The 22,993-nt window shown below is 42.5% G+C and overlaps 1 protein-coding gene and 1 long non-coding RNA gene across 5 annotated transcripts in view; both read right to left on the minus strand.

The window, feature by feature from the left end:
• Nucleotides 1-4,324: 4,324 nt before the first annotated feature.
• LOC139753951 (uncharacterized) lies at nt 4,325-6,672 on the minus strand. Of its 2 annotated transcripts, none has more exons than XR_011713791.1 (3): nt 6,506-6,672; nt 5,714-5,832; nt 4,325-4,871 (listed from the first exon to the last, which is right to left on the minus strand). It is a non-coding gene; the product is annotated as an uncharacterized lncRNA (long non-coding RNA). The 2 variants fall into 2 exon arrangements; XR_011713790.1 differs by having other exon boundaries at nt 5,714-5,836; nt 6,506-6,660.
• A 3,747-nt stretch (nt 6,673-10,419) lies between these two features.
• LOC139754096 (carbonic anhydrase-related protein 10-like) overlaps nt 10,420-22,993 on the minus strand; it is a 300,369-nt gene continuing 287,795 nt past the window's right edge. For all 3 annotated transcript variants that reach the window (XM_071671174.1, XM_071671173.1, XM_071671172.1), the window contains 3 exons: nt 22,194-22,236; nt 19,442-19,512; nt 10,420-15,866 (listed from right to left, as the gene is read on the minus strand). In XM_071671174.1, coding sequence (XP_071527275.1) covers nt 19,490-19,512; nt 22,194-22,236 — 66 coding nt within the window. In that variant the 3' untranslated portion in view covers nt 10,420-15,866; nt 19,442-19,489. The remainder of the gene's footprint in view (nt 15,867-19,441; nt 19,513-22,193; nt 22,237-22,993) is intronic.

A 22,993-nucleotide genomic window follows, 5' to 3' on the forward strand; every position in this document is an offset into this window, starting at 1 on the left:
TATTTAATTCATTATCACAAATATAAAAGAGCCGGTAGCACGACTCACTGGCTGAATTTCAAAATTTATAGTTAACACGAAAAAAAAAAAGGCAATAAGCTTCAGTCGAATGAAGGTTTACCAAGGGATTCAAAGTGATTTAGACAACTGATGTCAGCGGTCATGTATGGGAAATTGACGTCACTGATGACAAATGCAAAATGATGTAATTTTTCGGGAAAAAAATTATCATTAACAAAATAATGCATTTTGGCGAGTGAAATTATAGTAAACGAAATAATGCATTTTGGCAAGAAAAATGATAATCATTAACAAATGAATGCATTTTGGCGAGAAAATTATTTAATGATGAAAAATTAACAGTAAGCCATTATGTGGAGTCACGCAAGAGACTTTAAATAATAAACAGTGATGTAAAAATACACAATACAATGTCTAGTCACATACACTACAAACATAAACTACAGAAAAGGGAATACAGTACTCACTCTTTACAATGTCCTCGCCTGAATTCACCCTTGAGTACGCGGCTCAGGTTTGGTCACCAGATTTGATCAAGGACGAAGGAAAAAATCTAGAAGACAGAAAAGAACAACAAATTTGATACCTTCGCATAGAAATAAACTTTATGAACAAACATGGAGCTACGAAACGACAAAAAAAAAAAAAAAATGGTCTCATTCACTTACAACCACTCTACATACTAAATAATTTTCACAATGTAACACACGGTAATTTCATCTCATTAGGTAGAGTCACAATGATCCTAAATAAAGGTATGGACGTGTAATACCATTCTGAAGCTAAAAAAAAAAAAAAAACATACAACATATGAGTTGCAGAATATGGGAATCAACTGTCATTATGTGTTATCAATGAGGAAACTATTATGCACCCTCTGAACTCTAGCGGAAGTCAGTTTTTCAAATACCGCAGCTTACCAGAAAATGACATTGGGATGCTGTAGGTATCCCTTCTGATTGTTCACTATCTGCTTCTATCTAAAAGAAAATTGTATTTCTTACAACGTCTTTGGTCATTTTTTCTTTTCTATTTTTCTACATCAAAATTTTCCTAAACTTCAAAACCCTGGCCTTTTAAAGAAATATTAAAATCGATGCTACACTTACAATCTAAAACATTATATCACCTCTACAAATTATTACGATGCATTCCTGAAACACTTCACTTCCTCTAATTTTTCTCCATTCAAACTGACATCCCAACTAACGTGTTCCTCAACCCTACTGAGCCTAATAACCTTGCTTTTATTCCCATTTACTCTCAACTTTCTCCTTTCACATATTTTCCCAAACTCGAATCAGCCACCAATGCTTATCATCTGCGAACAACAACCAACTCACTTCCCAGGCCCTCTCATTCCCAACAGACTGCACACTAGCCCCTGTATCTAAGACTTTTGCATTGACCAACCTCGCCAACCCATCCATAAACAAATTAAACAACCATAGTGGCATCAAACACCCCTGCCACAAACCGACAGTCACTGGGAACCATTCACTCTCCCCTCTTCCTATTTGTACACATGCCTTACACCCTTGATAAAAACTTACTGCTTCTAGCAGCTTACCTCCCACAAAGCATCTCTATCAATCCTATCATACGCCTTCTCCAGATCCATAAATTCCGCATATAAATCCATACGTGCTTCTAATTATTTCTCACATACATTCTTCAAAGCAAACACCTGATCCACACACCCTCTACCACTTCTGAAACCACAGTGCTCCTCCCCAATCTGATGCTCTGTACATGCCTTCACCCTCTCAATCAATACCCTCCCATACAATTTACCAGGTGTACTCAACATACGCATACTTCTGTAGTTTGAACACTCGCCTTTATCCCCATTACCTTTATACAATGGCACAATACATGCATTCCGCTGATCCTCAAGCACTTCACCATGATCTATACATACAGTGAATAACCTTACCAAATAGTCAACGACAGTCACCCCATTTCTTAACAAATTCAACTGCAGTATCATCCACTCCCGCCGCTTTGCCGGATTTCATCTGCCGCAAGGCTTCCACGACCTCATCTCTTCACCAAACCGCTCTCCCTGACTCTCACTTCACACACCATCCCGACCGAAACAAACCTACATCTGCCAGTCTATCAGCAAACACATTCAATTGTCCTTCAAATTACTCACTCACTAATCTCAAAATGTATTAAAGTGCATAACATCACTAGAACGTACCTCAAGATTATGAGAGCTGTGCTTTTTCCCGTTAAATATGAAAGAGAATCGAACTCGTAATCACATGTAGAGTCCAAAATAAATAACAAACCTGGATCTCACTACGACACAATACTCTTGTAAAAATAAATTATTTTTCTTAATTTTTCGTGAGTAAACTTTTCGAAAGTAGAAAATAATATAGTTATGTAGTTTAAAAGAAGTCATTAATTTAAAACTATTGATGTCTTTTGAATATTAACGATTAATTACAAAAACATGAGGGATCCACGTTCCAATATTCCGCCACAGTTGTGTCCTCAGCCAATCAGCGTTGCCTTACCTTTAGCAAGGCGATGTGAGGTAGGGTGTCATGTTCATCGTCCCTAGCATCGTCTGAGGACGGCCCAGATAAAACAAGTGGAAACAGAAATACTACTTAACCGAAATTTACTACAAAGAGGTGTAAGGAAGAAATAAAAAAAAATTTGCAAGTATACTATCAGGAAACTCAGAATTTCATAGCGCCTGGAAAACATTTTAAATGAATATTCAATTCACAATAACTCGGTATATGAGAATTGTAAAAAAAAAAAAAAATCTTGTTGAACCAATACTTGAAATAATAAATCCTTTTCCAAGCTTTAACTTTATTCATCAAAATACATTCGTCCACTAAACTGACAACTTGCTCCACTGCAGAGCTGTAAACTTGGATTTCCCACAAGGGAAAGTGAAGGAGGGAGGGATTGAAGTTTTGTTCATATTTATCCTCCAAGTCTAGCAATCCAGACAATAATTAAGTTGTTTGTATTCAACTGATTTCATTCTTCTTGCCATTCGTTTGTCTTAAAGCTTATTAACTCAAAACTCAAGACCACTTTTTTACCCTCTATTTTGGTACCCTTACGATGGCGCTAAGTCCAGGGATTGTCGCCACTTGCAACCTGGACTTCTACCACTGTCACTCACACACACTTTGGAACATAAAGAAAAATATTATATGTCGAAATCCCCTAAATAAAGGCCCTCTCCCTTCCTCCTCCTCCTCGGTTCTTTTAATCTAAAAAAATAAAGGACTGTACGTTAAATTCCACTTTTGTTCATTCGATATGAAGGTAGGGACGGGGTTAGAATCCCTTTCCACCCATTCCCCTAATCCCCACACCATTCCCCATCCCGCCATGATCCCTTATCTCCCGTTCCCCCAAATCCCCATCCGCACTCCCGACGAAGTGGCACCTCCGCCCAGGAGACGTCACACTGTACTGTCTTTTGAAAACGCTCACCGCTACCCAATAAACACACTCCCTCCACATCATTTTTTTTTTTTAATTATTCTTGGTTAAATCAAGGGCTATAACACTTGTCTCTTGGCCGTCCAATTATTCGTATTTGTTTGGTGTTACCGGACCCCGCCTACTAGAGGTTATACAGCGAGTGAGTAGGTTCATAGGTCGGGTATGTAGTATAACTTGAGAGTATATCTTACGCAACCATAATGCTAATTTGGATTTTTTTTCTTCATTTTCGCAAGGAAAAGAGAGTACCTCCATCCCCTTCTTTCAAGTTAGGTAAAATACATCATATAAGGATTTACTTTAAAGTATTTTGCAGTAAAGGCAGTGCCTTCAGTTTTCTCTAATGTTACAAGACAGAATGATCACGCAAAGGTTTTTATTCTTAATTCCACATTCAAATTTCCATGTTTCTTAATTCACACCCTCGAAAATGGTTTGCAATAAAAAAGGTTTTCATTTTTGCACGACTCGTTAACCAATCTATTAAACAGTATTATAAAATGATCAAAATACAATAATGTCACGAGTATTTCCTCTCTCGTTACAAAGACAACATACTAGAGTTAGTGTAAAAATTTGTTAACCTTTCTCTGCATAATTCGACTTTGCATGATACTCTGTTTAGATTAGGTTCTCTTAATGCAATATTTGAGCAATATTAGGAAACTATTGGTTTTTAATTAAGTTTATCAGCCTTTTTATCAAGCAGTGATTAAAGTTTAGGTATTTTCTTTTTTTACTAGGATACAACTTTATGTTGCATTGCATAAATGCTCCTGGTTGTAAATAGGATTAAAGGTCTGAATAACTAAATAACTCGAAGTTATACTTTATTTAAAGTATATACACAGTATTAAAAGTAAGGGTCTTCAGCACTTACCGAAACCACTTTGGAGCAGTTTCATTAACTATTTTGAGATGAAAAATTCCACCTTGAAATTAGGGCCATTGATAAATTTCATCTTTTTTTTTATTGGTTGGCTATTGGTACACAATACACAATACAAACATTCAATACTGTTGTGTTTATAATAGCATGACAATTTATTCAGTCGTGATAACTAATTCTATTCAGCCGTTATAACCAAATAAAACAGCATGGCAAGAGCATTACCTTCGTGGGTCCTATCTCGAACTTTATAATACGACTTTTTAAACATGTACTGAAGTAATAAGCTTCCTAGGATACAAAAACTTGCAGGAATTTCTTCTCCTACGATGAATACAGATATACAATAACTGCTTCTCATATCTCTTGCACATTTGTCTTCTGATCGATCTAGAGAATATCCTGGAATAAAAATAACTTGTGCTCAGCAGCTCAGTATAACTTATGATACCAATTTGTTCATTCACCTCCAGCCCTGTTAAAGAAAATATTCCTCATTATAAAATCATACATTGCATTTCCTGTATACATACATACATATATATATATATATATATATATATATATATATATATATATATATATATATATATATATACATATATTTTTTTTTTTCATACTATTCGCTATTTCCCGCGATAGCGAGGTAGCGTTAAGAACAGAGGACTGGGCCTTTGAGGGAATATCCTCACCTGGCCCTCTTCTCTGTTCCTTCTTTTGGAAAATTAAAAAAAAAAAAAAAAAAAAAAAAAAAAAAAAAACGAGAGGGGAGGATTTCCAGCCCCCCGCTCCCTTCCCTTTTAGTCGCCTTCTACGACACGCAGGGAATACGTGGGAAGTATTCTTTCTCCCCTATCCCCAGGGATATATATATATATACATTTACTTCTAGACTTTTCTGTCCTGGAAGTTACGTAGGAACTATTGAGAGAATTTTGCAAGACAAGAAAACTAACAATACGATTTTGTGAGTGGAAATAAATTAGTTGCATGATTTGTTATACTATTGTAGCAGTTTCTGATAACTTCCTCTAAATGAAAAATACAATTCTCGTGGCGTATAGTAAATGATCTATACATACCCATCTACATAGTAATCTATTAAGCTTTTCAAGATTCGAGAATCTTATCACCTTCTTCGTAACTAGATCATGCGATCATTACTGATGACAAGTCTTACAAACATTTCAGTTTATCTTATTCTATACCACAAGACAAATATGAAAATTGAGTATATAGTGGCCCGAATAATACTGAAAACACTCCTTTAAGAACATAGATAAAAGAAAAAAAAAACGTACACCGTTATGAACTAACAGAACTTAAGTGCAGTCACGAGTTTGAATTCAGGCGAAGGTGAGGGTTGGCCTTGGAGTTCCTAGCTCTCCCGTTGTCTCCTCGAGATCACAACATTGGCCCATCACACGACCGACTGTCTGTCTGTCCAGCCCGCCCCAGTACACGGGGGGAAAATAAACAGAAGAGAAATAGCTGCTGTTGTAAGGGAATAACCTCAGTTTCTGTATTGGAAAGGTTAATGACTGCATTGTGCAGATGGTGTGTCTCATTAACAGTTTTAAGAATACATACACAATAATGCTACTTGCTTGATGATAATTACTACAAACACTGAGTAATTACTATCTATAGCACCATTGCAACTGCCTCGACCATGCAATATCTATTCACAGAATCCTGTACCGTTTCAACGATGCAAATATCTCATTAACATGATTTCTAACTCAGCGCATTGCAAATAACTAATGCAGGTTCTACAGTATAGAAAAAACAAATAGCTTTTTAGTAAAGCTTAATGAAAAAAAAACCTACATGCGTCACGGAATACTACAGGGGACTTCACAAATGCCGTATCCATTTAGATTTATTTTTAACGATTGTCCACAGATCTAACCGCCCTCATCCACCCATCCTCCACTTTCATCACAACATACGAGTTCGACATTGGCGGGAAGCCTGGCAAAACCACTGATCTAGGCTCATCACCCAGTCATACACTGAGCATAAAGTCTGCTCAAATCGCAAATCCTACGTATGATCCGTGATTACCTGAATAGAAAAGAAAATATCAGAGAATCCAAGACCACTTACCTCGGCAAGATCCCACTGGAAACTGTCATATATAATACTGCGTTGGCTCTGGCTTCACCTCCATTACAAAGTCCAGGCAGGAAGTCTCGTGAACCGGTCCGAACACATTGAATCATCCGCTCGGTGAAATACCCAGACATTTTTCGAAACTTTTTTTTTTATCCGGACAGTAAATTGGTAAATGAGAAATTTCATTTAAGTTCCCTTGAATATCAGTGATTGAGAAGATACATTCATCATTAATTTAGTAATAAAACAACATAAGCTCTCGTTATGTAACGACATCCGTCAATATAAATGTATATGAAATAGCCATACCGCCAAAGCTTCACCGCAACTTCGATACTGCTTCGGGCATATGTGTGTGTGTGTGTGTGTGTGTGTGACATCTGTTTTTATATAGTTTTAAAAGAAGACGTGAAACTTAGATCACGTAGCATATAACAATACTTGCGAAGACCAATATCATTATGTATTTGTCCTTTGTCCCGAAAGATATCAGGAAACAAACCGCCATCATTTCATCATCGGAGGGTCTCATGAAGTGTAATAGGATCAAGTCGTCTCTCCAACCCTATGCATGGGTTCACATGACATTGTCCACAACTTTGCACCTCAAGCCGTCTTTGTCCTGGCGTTAATTCTTTGGCTGGAGCCAAGCCAAGACAAAACACACGACTGGTGAGATATATATGAAAAGTGAAAACCTCCTGCGTGCCCGAGGAGCGTAATACACATTCAGCGCACAGTGGATGCAACTGGATGTTCTTCCACTCAAATAGAACCATTTATATATACACATTTTTTTCCTCGGATTCGTTTGGGTTAAGATAATGCAATTACCGTAAGACGTAAGACTGAAAATTATTTTAACACGTAGCTTACGTCCTGCAAGGCAGACAGCTGAGGAATCTATCATGAATTTTACTCCCAGCTGTGTGGTGAAGCTTGTCCTCAGCTTACATCAGCCATCTTACACAGAGTTCACAGTAATTGGATCACCACGTTAAAAGGACGAAGAAAGAATGAAGCACCAGTCACAGTGAACATGTCGAACAGATAGAGATCTTAAATAGAAATGCCAGTAAACTTTTCTATCTGTTGCTCGCAGTGGTTCTACTTAAAATCTCCTACAATTATCGCTTCTTCGTTCATATCCGGAGATTGAAAGCCAACGTACAAAGCAACATAGTTTCTGGCACATTGTCCAAGTTTTTTTTTTTCTATACTAACTCAAGGATCATTTTAGACATTTACTGGTGCGATGTACAGCGAGTGAATCCTATGTACCAAAATTAATCATATGTACCATAGTTACACTAACACTTTTACACAGAGTTTAACTCCTCGTTCTACCTCGTGTATTTCGTCTTAAAAAGATTTCTTCTGTCTTGGTATCGCAAATTCTGCTCGTTCTAACAATCTATGATGTCTACTCGTTTCATTTTTGGGTAAAGACTTTGACAGTTGGTTTAAAGAAAAAAAAAGTTATGTCTGTCTGAAAATCAAGGTGTTTGTGTCGCATGTCTCTGAGGTAAGACTTAAGTATTCAGATCCTCCGGGGCTGCACGAGAAACCTCACTTTGACCTGTCAGACTGCTGAATTCCTGAGTCGATATGACTTGTTCTTACCTCAGTCTTGGGAAAATACCTCCTCTAGTTTATCGTCTAGGATCCTACCTCGATGTGGAATGACGTCTGTCCATCTTATCTCGCAACATGTGAAGTCTTGTCATTAGGTTCTGATCCCACGTCATTTCTTCCCACCTCGGGATCTATACTGTTCCCGTGTGGAATTCTTCACCAGTATTTGAATTCGTCTCTGTGATGGGAGGGTCGTGGTGAGGAAGAGGGATCGACTGGGGTTCATGGTGTTGAGAGCGTCAATGCATGGAAAAGGGTAGTGATGATGATGGAAGGGCCATGGTAAGGAAAGTGAGTGATGGTGATCATGATGATGAAACGGTCATGGTAAGGATAGTGAGTGCTGTTCAAGGTGAACATGATGTTCATAAGGTTTCATTTAGGGAACAAAAAGTTTTGCATCTTCCTTTTTCATTCTAGGTCGCCTCCCACACCAGCAGTCAATCCTCCACTACCCTAATGCTGCACTATCCCTCTAGCCTGACTCCCTCACCATTATACGCATGCGCTCATATAATCCCCGAGTAATGGTCGAGTTGAGGAATATCTTTCAAACGACAGTGTCTTTCAGCCAATACTTCTCAAAGCTCACCAGAAGCTGCTTTTTACATTCTATTCAGTCAAATAGCGCGTGGATGAGGATCCCTCAAGTCTAACTTTGGCATGGGTTCTTGTCAATGACAACCTATTCTCGGGTGTGCCATTACTGGCACAGGTTGGACACGTGTGTACTCGTAGTAGCCTCAATGAGGTGGACGTGTGCGTTGTGTATAATGCGACGAACTGTCATCATTCGAAATAGATTCTATTCTTACCGTTTTTCATACACCAAACATCTATACAATCATTCTATATCTATTTAACTTTTCATACTGTATATAATCATTATTAATATTATCATTAACATTAAACTTAATCGCCGTTTCCCACGTCAGCAACAGATTTCGTCTTAGGGAACAAGTGCCAGTCATTTTACATAGTTTACCATTGACATTTCGAGACACGTTCTCATCAGAAACTGCAATTTCAATCATAGATAATTAAGCCGATTAATTATATCGAAGCAAATCATATGCACAATTTATACATCATGTATGTAACTATTCTGGAAATTATATAATGGATACCTCTAATACTTTCAAAGTATTATATATTTTAGTTAAAGTAAGAATTTACACTTACGAATCCTGGTAACGGAAAATTGTAGCGAACTTGACGCGGTTTCAAGAAAAAAAAATCTTAAAGTTCGAAAATTGATTCCCCCCAAAAAAAATTTTACTAGGGTGACGCCTCCTTTTGGTGATCAGAAACGAACCATACCAATCCTACATAGTACCACAACACGTACGTCACGTACCATACCAATCCTATGGTACCACAACACGTACGTCACGTACCATACCAATCCTATGGTACCACAACACGAACGTCACGTACCATACCAATCCTATGGTACCACAACACGTACGTCACGTACCATACCAATCCTATGGTACCACAACACGTACGTCACGTACCATACCAATCCTATGGTACCACAACACGTACGTCACGTACCATACCAATCCTATGGTACCACAACACGAACGTCAAGTTATTCCCTTGTTAGACATCAGCCATCACCCTGCTGAACACATTGCAGATCAACCCATCATACTCACCTGATGAAATAATTACACTGATGTAATTGAATCCTTCAAACACAGATGCTGCTCAATGCCTCCCACTCCCTCACGGGTCAAGCTGACGCGGCCGTGGGAGGTCGGCCAGGTCACACACGCAGTACTGGCCTTTGCCATGGGAGTGCTGAGAAATGGTCACATTCTTGACACACGGTAAGGAAAAGGGAAAAAGAATATAAACTAAAGACACTTCAATCCTCAGAATTCTTGACACTGAGACACACATACCGTTCAAGGACGCAAAGAGATCGAGAGGTTATTGAAAGACGTTTTAAAATCAGTATTTATTTCATGTACAAGTGACTGGTGGGAGGCAAGGGGCGAGCGGCAGCCCCACATTGCCAACACCATCCTAAAACTAGGGATATAACCGCGCTCTCGCGCGCCCTCACAACTACAAGAATTCCTCTTTATATCTTTTTTTTTTTCTCTCTCCTGTAAAAACTCATCAGATATGTTAATGATATGCACGTTGTGGTGTACACGGAAAGACTATGATAATGTAACGTAATGTTCAGCTGTACCTGGAGGCGTGCGTGTGTCTTGTACGAGGCGGATCAGGGCTCAACGGGGGTCAAGGTCGGGGGGGGGGGGGGGGGGGGGGGGGTTGTGTATACAAGAGAGCTCTGGGTCCCTCCTTGACCTCCTGCACCGTCTGTAAGCTGCAGGAGACGCGCCAGGAACTCCTTGAACTCGACTCTGGGATCCCGAAGGACGACAGGCACGATCCTTGGGTATGATGATCTCGCCTTTGATCTCCTCTCAAGGGTCAGGCCGAAGGTCAGGCTATCATACACTAAGGTCGTAGAGCACTGCTCAAAGGTAGTGCTATCGTGCACAAGGGGACAAACACACACACACACACACACACACGTAAATGAATGCTGACATATACGCACACACGTAAATGAATGCTGACTTATATACACACACACACATCTAAATGAATGCTCACTTATATACACACACGCATGCATATATGATGTCACAGACAAATACCTTAACGTAATCATATATATATATATGCATACATATGCACACTCACACACACACGAGACTGAGCCCCGAGTAAAACTCCATCCCCGTAAAGTACAAATTGTTAATCAAAGATATGAAGAACAAGGAAATGAGTCCAGCAAGATAAGGAGGGAATGAGCAGAGAATCTCTGGAGAGTGTATAGTGGACACGGCTAAAGAGAATCCAAAGTTTTGCCACAAAATCATCAGGAGCAGAAATACAGGCGGAGGTTCACTAAGGGAGAACTACAATAACTCCTTCACTGGTTAGATTGCCACGGTGGCAGGCAGCAAAAGACGCATGTCAGAGGAGTATTCTTCGGCTGAGGTCACTAATGGCGTGCCCTGGGGCTCGGTCTTGGGCCCAATGCGGTTCCTGGTCTATGTAATAGCTTGCCTGACGGACTCGACTCTTGCCTAAACATGTTTGCCGATGATGCCAAGGTCATGAAAGAAGTAGAGAATGATAGAAATTGCACCCGTTTACAAGGGGACCCTAGACAAGGTTCCAAAGGTAGTCTAATACGTGGCTGACGAAATCCAATCTAAGGCAAAGTGTTGACGATGGGATGAAGGATGGCCTCGGTGACATTATTACCAAACGGAAAATAAGGTACAGAATTTAATGCATGAAAGAGAACTAGGAATCGAAGCTCTATCTGGCCTGTACCCAGACCACATGAGGAAAACTGGAAAAGACTAACCTTTTTGCTCTGCTATCACACATCAAAACGGCATTCAAGAACATAGATAAGGATTGACTTGGTAAGCCATCACGGTATACCTCAGACCAAAACTAGATTATGCCTCTGAAGAAAAATAAAGATCTAAACGAGAAGGTTGCCACAGGAAAGAGAAACGATGACGATACTGGAGCCAAGAAACCCGAGCTACAATCAAAAGACTTGAGCTGGAATGAGAAGCTGAATTACACAATTGAGAAGTCGAGAGCCACAATTCTGTCAACCACTGAGAGAGCGGGAGAGGAGTGATCTGATTACAGCCTTCAAGTTCCTACATCATTTGGACATCGTCAGTGGAGGACAGTTCTTCACGAGATGCAACACAAAGAGCAACTCGAGGCCAAGGAAGGAAGGAAGGAAGGTAAGTATATAGCATAACGGAAAGATCGTAATTCACTGTAAGGCTGGTGGATGGTTAGAATATGCTAAACGTGTAAACTATAAATGCCGGAAGTATGAAACTGTTTAAAAGTATAACTAATCGTATAGAAAACTCAGGAGATGGGGCTCAACATGTATAGAAATACCAATGTAGTTACACACACACACACACACACACAAACACACAGGGGTTCGAATCTAGGCTGCAGCAATCGGCCCACCTCCAATCCAGGAGTTCATCCTCTCCTTGGGGCTGGTCTTGAAACGGATACCTGGCTTAAGTTTACGGTTCGTGTACCCATGTGTACACGCACACACACTGGAGTAAAGACATGGTACGTACATAAACAAGATTAAGAAACAGGGAAACGGATGGGGCGACTCTCTCCAACTAAGACATAAGTGGTATTCGCACCTTCGTTCTGGCGTCACGACGCAGGACGGACGCTACGAGACATCCCTCACCTTGACTGCACTATACCAACAACGGAAACAGCAGACAACGTCAGAGGTTCTGGGGGATACAATATATTTATGACCTTCATCCATTTTTGCCACAACTGTTCCTGGCGCTGGCCCCGCCACCCACCGGGACACGCGCAGTGGATGAAGCTCAATAAATATTCAGAGCTTAATGCTGGGTGTCTGTTCTGACAGTGATCAATTAGCAGTTTACTGAATTTAAAATCCGCGCGGACGCGCTGTTATCTTTTTTCTTTTTCAATGCTCAGCCCATTGAGCAAGACTGTAAAATCCTTGGGCATGATGGTACGATCCTTGAGCACGACGGTACGACCCTTGAGCACGACGGTACGATCCTTGAGCACGACGGTACGATCCTTGAGCACGACGGCACGATCCTTGGGTACGATGGCCAAGTCCTTCTTCCAACTGTAGAGGGTCAGGTCAATTGTCATCCAACCACACGCAAAGGCCGTGCTCAAGGTCGTACTGCCGCGATCAAGGGCGATATCCACTGTGCTTAAATGTCGTGCCGTCGTGCTCAAGGATCGTACCAGCGAGCTTATGAGTCGTAAAGTTGTTCTCAAGCAGTTAAAACGGAAAATATTAGCTTTTTCTTCAAGAAAAAAAAAAGTTACAAAACGAAGTTGGTTTCATGGAAGCAACCCTGGCGCGTTTACATAGTCATAATGACGATCCTGCACTGTCAACTTGAGTTGGAAAATGCGTATGTGTTTAGATAATGACTTCCACATCTCGAGGGAATAACCCCTTGTCCCCTTGTCCCCTTGCCCTCGGAGGTGCCCGGACCCGCCACTCCCAAGACACTCTGCCTCAACAAGATGACAACTACATATCCTGACTACCACACTGTTAGGCACAGCTCCTACAATCGTATTATAAAACTATTTACACACACACACACACATCCTTTACGTACATACAGAACGCTTCCACTCACACATACACTGGGAAAACAGCGCCGTACACCGATAATGAAGATATTCAACAAAGGTGAAAAATGCAAATACAACTTCAGGGTAATACTTCCTCAGTGGCTTGATGGCGTTCTGCAGGGTAGGTCCCTGGCAGCTCCTACCCAAGCTGTTCGTCTCTACATCATTACAGGATCGAGATGAACTGAAATCCCATCAAGCAGGACGCTACGACCCTCGAACATCATTGCACGACCCTTGAGCAGGACGGTACGACCCTTGGGTATGATGAGACAGCCTCTGGACTTGGGTCACATCACTATAACCCAACGGTCGTACTCAAGGGTCTCACAAAGTCTTGCTTAAGGGGTCGTAAAGTTGTGCTCCAGATGTTAGTTAGATTCTAATGAATATCGTTCTAGGCGGCAGTGAGTTCCCTACACGTGAATGAATTTCTAGAAAGCAATTGAACAATTTCGCCTCAGATTAAGAAAAAAAAATATATAATGACAATACGTTACTGAAGATATTGACTTCAATGGCGTTAATCACTTTCTAGAGAGTAATGAACGTCTTTTTTAAATGGCAAGTGGCCTTTTTCTTGATGATATTCAACATCATAAATATATTTCCCTTACATCATTCATGGAGGTTTATCTTATCAGCTGAGGTAATTCTCAACATAGGAAAGAAACATCTCGACACAAAAAAAAAAATCCCACAATTCATCAAAAGAATTCTGGCCTCTATGACATTTACCTTGCTTGGGAGACAATTAAGTATTCATCACACAGTGTAACAGAGCCATCTCACTTCAACATCCGCAAAATCTGCATAACAACTAATTAGTATTTTACAAATGATTTATCCAAACCTTGAAAACTGCATTAGTATCATGGAAGATTATACAAAGGGTTGTGGGAGGGAGTGAGGGGATGTTATTCTCAGGTCTCAGCTGTACTGGAGATGCTGTGGGCTGAGAGGTAAGGGGGAATTGCTCAGGGTTTGGGCATAGAATTTGGCTCAGGGTCGACTGAGGGTCTTAGGGTGGTGAGGGAATATACTGAGGGCTCTATGCTCAGGCGTGGGGAGGGAGTGTATACCATGGGCAAGGAAGAAAGGACTGTATTGAGAACAGTGCGAGTGTTTATGCTCTGAAGTGGTGAGTACGATACTAAGGTGAGTATCTGAGCTTGATAGTGAGCTGGAAGGTTTTACTATGAGACGAAGAGGAGGGACTGGCATTAGGGAGAAGCTGTGTTTTGTAAAGGGAAGGTTCTCATGGGCTGGTGAGGTCCAGCCACCACCAAGGGGTGAGTGGCAGGGAGACACTCCGTGTGGTCGCTGCGTCACTCGGGCGATGAACCAATGGAAGGGCAGCTCAGTAGTCATGGGTCAAAGTGAGGCATGGTTAAGGTAAGAGTGAGGCGGCAGTGAGGGGCCAGGGGCCAAGAGGTTAGGTAAGGGAGGAGCCAGACTGGCGCACGAAGGAACAAAGTTATTGAAGGTAAAATTGTGAAACAACGAGAAGTCAGAAGGGAGGTCAGGAAACAGGAGCGAAAGTGAGTAATGTCAAAAGACAAGGGTGAGGAAAGAGAAGGCAAAGAGTGAGAAAGGGGAGGGACAATAGGTAAGGGCATGACTGAATAAGTTAATGTACGAGGAAAGAAAAGGGCAGGGTTACGACTAAGGCAGGAACGAGGTTAGGTAAGGGTGAAAGCAAAGTGTGGGGAAAGGGCAAAAAATGAGGAAGGGAAACGTAAGAGTTAGCAGTACAATGGAGGACGACTGGGTAAGAATGAGCTATGAGGGGAGCAAGAGTGAAGCAGAACTGAGCGAAGAGAACTATATACACACGGGCTAAAGTGTTGTTGTTCAAGGCAAGGAGACGGAGTGAGTTACAGACGTGCCTCAGTGAGGAGTACCGGGAGGGAGCGGGGAGCTCAGCTTCACTAAACCTTCACCAGAGGTCTGGTTGAAAGTCCGGTCAAAGCTTCAGCCTAACGTGGCTTCGAACAGTACTCGAATAGGTACTTCGAGATTCATTCGGCTTCGAACAGTGCCAAAGGCGGAGAAGACGGTGAGGGTAAAAAAGGCTGGTGTCCAAATTACCAGAGTAAATGTATGGCAGATGGTCAGTGGAAATGTTTGGTGAAGGCCATTGTTTTGATGGAAACACTACGAGGAAACCATGAGGCTTCAGCTGAACGGAGGAGTGATGGAGTTAATTTACGGCGGAGCTTAAAGTTCAGACAGGTTTGGGGTTGGTAACGTCAGGATGCTAGCTGGACTACAGCAGATCTGCAGACGGGAATATGGATGTGGTGCTCTGCGGGCGTTGAGACTCGGGCGTTGTGAAGAACTGGATCCGAAGTGGGTCTGGACTTCAGGTAGTCGAGGGACTTCTACGGAACAGCAGCAGCAGCGGCAGGAGGAGGATGAGGAAGAGCAGTAGCAGTAGCAGTAGCAGCGACGAGGACGGTGATCTTGTCGTGGGCTGTAACGACAGAAAGAGACAAGTTACAAAACCATTATATCATATTCGCATTCAAGTCACCTACGTCGATATTCCTACAGTCAAAAGAGGTCAGGGAAAAATCATATATTGCCCCCTACGAGGCCTGAGAGAGAGAGAGAGAGAGAGAGAGAGAGAGAGAGAGAGAGAGAGAGAGAGAGAGAGAGAGAGAGAGAGAGAGAGAGAGAGAGAGAGAGAGACTTGAATCTCACCATAAAAAGTGTGTACCAGCAGATCGAGACATGAGTGGATTCCATACAATCTCCGACCACCGCGCGAGGCCCAGGCAGGACTCACGGTCAACGACGGTACATCAACACAAACGTACGAGCGAGGAAGATCCAGTCGACGTCACAGATAAAATAGTCGAGTGTCACTCACGTCCTAATCCAAGACACAGGTGGCATTGTTCGTCCCATCTCTGCACGTATCGTTTCGAACTTGAACCAGCTTGAAATCAATGAATTTCTCTGACGAGGTATCGTGTCTCGATCGATCCTTGATGGTCAGTAGCTTTAATTACCTCACAAGTCACGAAACATTTATGAAATTGTAGCTTAGACTGACAACCGAGCAAGTGACGGGTACATGTTTGGGAACGACCTCAGTCTACTGTAGGGGTCCAGTCACAGTCCTGAGTTACACATCCACCCACAGTCTACAGTGGGGGTTCATCAGTCACAGTCCTGAGTGACACGTCCACCCACAGTCTACAGTAAGGATACATTCAAAGTTCCGGGTGCTGGTAAACTCGTACGAGAAGTTATAAATTCGGGAAGGGTTCTATCTCTACCATAGTTGTGTGGGAGTTATGGTATAGTGGTCTGTCACAATACAGGAGTTATGGGAAAGTTATAGGAATGATACTGCTTTACAATACTTATGAGAAAAGTTGTACTGGCAAAACTCAGAAAGCTATGGGAGACTCACTGCTCACGATGCAAGGGTTATGTGAGAGTTATAGAAAGGCATTATCTATAATGCTACAGTTATGTGAAAGCTATGGGACAGATAATGCTTAGAATCCTACATCTCGGACAAAACTGTGAGCGAGTTATAACTTAAAAAGTTACAGTGACTCGATAGTTATGGAAGGGTTAGTACTCTACAGCACAACAATCATGTGAAAGTTACGTGGCAGTTGTTCAAACATCAGAGGTACATGGAAGTTGTAGAACAAGAATGACGTGGAACTTATTAACATATAAGTTGTTTGATATCAGTAATTCTATGGTAACTCTCGAAATGAGGAAGAATTTAGACACTCCGTATTCTCGTTTACGTTGTTAAAAACAAAATAAGAATTAAAAAAATAAGATATTTTAGGTGAGACACAGAATCTCTTTTCCGTGATCGCGAATTCCCGCCCGAATGGCTACAAATTTTCTAAAGGAAAAAATCTTCTTTTTTAAGTTACGAATCTGCTGAAGGAAATTACAGTCTCTCGAGACGAAGGCAGTAAATTGCCCCAATAGGCGGGAAGGCCCTCCGTCTTTCTCAAGGTCGACGGGAAACAGAAAAATCAAACGGTTGACGAACTAAACTCCCAAGAGACAAGATGCTATTCTTGTGGGAATGGGGATGTAATTAAGAATTCTAAGGAAACTTATAATTACATTTATTCATTGTTCTGAATTACTTTCGAGATTTACGTCCCTGAGAATAGTTGTGGTTTACTGGGGAGATGATAAAAAAAAACTCGAGTCATTTAGTTACTAAAAGATTAATTAAACCAGCTAATTAGCTCTTGTTAAACCAGTTAGTTAGCTCTTGTTAAACCAGCTCTTCAAGACAGTCAGGCGTGCTGCATGAAGGCGTTTACGGGAAATCACAAATCCTAGCTACATCCTCAGTTGTCCAGAGGAAAGAATCCGATGAAGGATTTGTCGAAACGTTGCAACTCCAGGGTCGAAGTCGGATGCAACACGGCGAACGAACGAATCCTCAAGTATCAATGAGTCATACTTCATGACCTTCACTCACACTGAAGAACTTCATCATCTTGTTATCACTAGTTTTGTCCTTTGTTCTTCCGATCTACAACGAAATAATGGCGACGCAGACGTGGAACCGTCCGAGCCAGTGAGTAAACCATCTGAATCGGTGATTGGAACGTCTGAACCATTTGAATCGGTGAGCGGATCGTCTGAATCATTTGAATCGGTGATTGGAACGTCTGAATCATTTGAATCGGTGAGCGGAACGTCTGAATCATTTGAATCGGTGAGCGGATCGTCTGAATCATTTGAATCGGTGAGCGGAACGTCTGAATCATTTGAATCGGTGAGCGGAACGTCTGAATCATTTGAATCGGTGAGCGGATCGTCTGAATCAGTAAGCGAACTCGTGCACATCACGGGCGAATCTTATTTTTTTTTTTTTTTTTGCCCTAATACAAACGCTGTTGATTCACGCCCTAGTAATGCCCATGTCTGTATTTGAGAGAGAGAGAGAGAGAGAGAGAGAGAGAGAGAGAGAGAGAGAGAGAGAGAGAGAGAGAGAGAGAGAGAGAGAGAGAGCAGTCTATAAAGTCAAATGGTCATAACCGTTCGAAGCAAACCTTTCCCCATACACCAACAGGAAAATATAATGACTCCAATAAAAAAAAGAAAAAAAAAGTGTGGTAATGGTTAAACACTGATAAATAAATGAATAAATAAGAGATGATAGCCAGTGAGACGTGATGATTTTTTTTATTTTTTATTTCCTAAAACCGACATAAACACCGGCGCTTCTCAAGTCCTTCTTAACCTCACTGACGAGAGGGACTGAAGAAAAGCCGACACTGACTGAACTGGTTGGCTTAGAAAATATACCATCATCATGTCTCCATGAAGAACGTGACTTTAACCTTCAAACTTCTTCATGAACCTGTGTTGTTGTACTTCACGAATGACATAAAAGAACAAAACACCAAAGAAGAAAAAAGGAGACGGACAAAAGAGGATGCAAGCAGGCAGAGAGACAGACGGATGTAGACAGGTATTACAGAGGTAGACAGATGGACGGAGACATCTGGAAAGAGACACAGAGAAACGCGTGAGAGATACACAGCAACACAGGCATAGACTGATGAGCGTCATTAGACAGACAAGAGTAGAGACTAGTGGACAGACAACGATAGAACTGAGACAGAACAACGCAAGGACAGAGAGAAAAAAGCGTAGCGATAGACAGAGGCAGAACACGTAAGGATTGACAGAAACAGAACAGAGTTAGGTTAGACAGGGACAGAACAGCGTAGGGATATAGACAGGGATAAAACAGCTTTGGGAAAGATAAAGCTGGACAGGTCTCGAGCAACGTAGAATAGACAGAGGTAAAAAGAAAGATACAGAAGACGTTCAAACACACAAATATGCTAAAAAAAAAAAATTATGAGACAGACGGACAAAAAGAAACGCTAAGAAGTCTGCGAAACAAACACACAAGCAAGGAAACACAGACTGTAATAATACAAAGAAAAAAGAAACAATAAGATTAACTTACGAGAGAAATGGGCAGCTGGAGAGGCACTGGTAAGGCAGAGGGAGGAGGGAGTAGCTCTGTACACTCACCTGAGCTGAGGGGGGAACCTAGCAGCCTGGGGAGTGACCGGACAGTCATCATGACCCGAACCAGGAACCAGCTGTGGGAGGAGGAGACACATACGAATATCATCATCATCATCATCACCAACACCAACACCATCACCATCACCATCACCAACACCAACATCATCACCAAGAACTAGAGTTAATAATCTACGGTATGCGACACACCCACTCACACCGCTTCTCGCTTGCGGTAAACGAGACATCCACTCACACCGCTTCTCGATTGAGGTAAGCGACACATCCACTCACACCGCTTCTCGCTTGCGGGAAGCAACACACTCACACCGCTTCTCGCTTGAGGTAAGCAACACATCCACTCACACAGCTTCTCGCTTGCGGTAAGCAACACATTCACTCACACCGCTTTTCGCAAACCTAGACCCATTATATACTTTATCTTTCTCCACTCTGAGACCTTCCCCTGCTCAATCCATTCTCCTTTTTCGTCCCCCCTTCTCTCATAACCACCCAGCTGAACATGGCAAAAAAGAAAAAAGAAAAAAAAAATTCGTAATGTCGTCTCCCAGAACTACAACGACATTTCTTATACACGTTATAAATACATTTACGTCCTGACGTATAGCGAGGTTCTGTACGTGACAATGCGGTCTCCCCGTCGTCGTAATATCATGATTACCATACGTGCATGTCGTATGAAGTTCATCCCTCTGGCTAGACGGTGCGGGGCCGGATGCCACATGCCCGAGATGCGCCTGTGTGTAATGCTCTCTCTCTCTCTCTCTCTCTCTCTCTCTCTCTCTCTCTCTCTGCACCTGTGTGAGTGTGAACTAACGCGTACACAACACGCATCTGACCCTTCGAGTCACTGTACATACATCTGTCTCATAGATGTACGCGAGGCATTTACCTACGTCTAAGCGCACGCCAGTGAGGCACTGAATGCAAATTAGTCACGTACTTTTAACAAAATCATTCGTACCCTTTCAGGACAGCGACGGTACACACTTCAAAGAAGGACGGTACAATCCTGGAGCAGGACGGTACTTGACCCCTTGAGCTCGACGGTACGACAACGCACCCACCTACCCTCCCTCTTGGCTGTGAGGGCAAGCCATCACAGCCAGAGTCGTTCCATTTTATGCTCAAGGGCGTAAAACATCCACTCGAGCGTCTACAACATAATTTCAACGTTTGGACGACCGATTCTCCGATCAGTTGCAGGTCCTCGGAGGCATCGTAATATTCAAAGGACCTTCTTGATGGCAGGCAAAACTCCTGAGGCTTCCAGTCTGTCGTGTGGTACAGCTAACACTGGCTACCAACATCTCTGGTTCAGTGGCTACCAACACCTCTGGTTAACTAATACCAACACCTCTGGTTCACTGGCTACCAACACCTCTGGTTAACTAATACCAACACCTCTGGTTCACTGGCTTCCTACACCTCTGGTTCACTGGCTTCCTACACCTCTGGTCCACTGGCTACCAACACCTCTGGTCCACTGGCTACCAACGTCTCTGGTTCACTGGTTATCAACACCTCAGCTTCACTGATTGTTGGTCTCAAGCAAGGTACAACCGTCCGGTATCTGTTCTCTTTTTTTTCCGATACCGATATATGACGTTTTCTATCTCCTCAAGTCTTGGGACACTGGTAGATGCCACACTTATATGTCTGTTGGCGGGAGGACTCCATTCTAAATTACCGCGTTTCATTCGTAAATGATACTGCAAAGGCTGTAGGTTTTCGAATCCCTTCCGACAGTTTTAAGACAAAAGGTATCATGGAAGGTTATTCTCCACTCTCCTTGTAACGCATTTAATCTTCTTTTGTAGGTTTGATTCTCGACTCTTTTTTTTCTTTTTTTTCTGCCGAGGAAAAATTGTTGTGGTTATCGAGCGCGACATTCTCATTTGTGGCGGGAGTTGACATAACACGGGCTAGCGGAGGTCGCAGGAGGAGGAGGAGCAGGAGGAGGAGGAGGGAGCGCTGTTGCGTCTCCTCCTGTCACTTTGGGGAAACTGTCGGGGAGAATTAATGATCGCTGAAGAAATATTTATGGAATACATTTGTGAATATCGGGGACCTTGCTGCTCCAGCCAGTCGCAGGGGGAAAGACAGTCCGACGGTCAAAACTGGCATGTAACAGTGGCTGATGACTGTTCCTCCTCTTCCCTCGTCCTGCGTCAGTACGTCGGACATAATATTCTACGATTCTTCCTCTCACTAATGCCAGTCTTCGTGTCTACGACCAAGACCACACACCCCCGCCCCTACTGTATGGCCTCAGACCGCATCTACCACAGTACACCATCCATTACGATCTTCTGACATGCAAAATTACGCCTTAACACCTTCTACACATATACACCTGCCACACTACCTTCACCGCGCGAACCATCCATACCTCGAATACCACCTGCCTCTAAGTTCACACCACCAGCGCTGTCACTACACACACACACACACACACACACACACACACACGACCCACTACCCCCATCAATATCACACATTCCGCCCACAATGCCAACCCACGTAGCACACACACACACACACACACACACACAGATACTGTTTCTCATCCCTACCACACTCACCACCTCCGCCTACTCACCCCTATGATATGGTACCCCACACCTCACCTCAGCTACCCACCACCCTACCAAACATCACTCCTCACCCCTCACACACTACCCATCCTTCCAAACCCACGTCATACGAAACCACCCGCGCCTCTCGGACATCTTACCTTTGTATATCATCCTTGGGTCTGATATTCTGCACCGCTCGTCCTGGGGAAAGAAAGAGAGAAAAAAAAAGATGGATTTAGTGGCACAGATCCCGTAGTTTCTTGGTTGGTTATCTCGGCTTTAAGCCTGTCGCCTGGCGCGTTCGTCTTCGGCCCTCACCATCGCCTGATCACCACTCGAAAAGGCAGAAACACCAGACCAACCTCCTCCTCCAGGTGTTCGTGGCCGTGCTAAGACTGGTAGGGTCGTTGGGCAGTGGCTGTACGGTGGGTAATCTTTCCCCTGTGGCTCCGGGGGAGGAGGAGGGAAGGAAGGAGGGTAGCCGCTCGTCTCTACATACCACTGTAGTTGTGATGATGGTGAGGACTTGAGCTGAAAGTCTAACCGGTTGTCTGTATAACTGTGCAAGATGGAGGATGTATGCGTGAATATCACATGTATATATACAGGGACACCAGGTGTATAGGACCCGAAGTGTAGCTTTGAAAAACATGTATTACATACACATATATGTATGTTACACACACACACACACACACACACACACACACACACACACACACATACACATAGGTTACTGGGAAATGTTATACAGGCTTTAAAATCTGCCCACCTTGGAAGAGAGAAGAGTGAGGGGGTGACTTCAAAAACAAAAATTGATGACGTGGACAATGAACAGCTGTTCGAGAGATGTAGAGACAGAGTGACCAGCGGACAGAACATGAAAACAAGAAATGAACATGCTAGAAAAAAAATGGTGTAAAAATGTACATTTACAGTATAAGAGTAGTGTAACTCC

Source organism: Panulirus ornatus, chromosome 16 (assembly GCF_036320965.1).
Source record: "Panulirus ornatus isolate Po-2019 chromosome 16, ASM3632096v1, whole genome shotgun sequence".
NCBI classification, from domain to species: domain Eukaryota; kingdom Metazoa; phylum Arthropoda; class Malacostraca; order Decapoda; family Palinuridae; genus Panulirus; species Panulirus ornatus.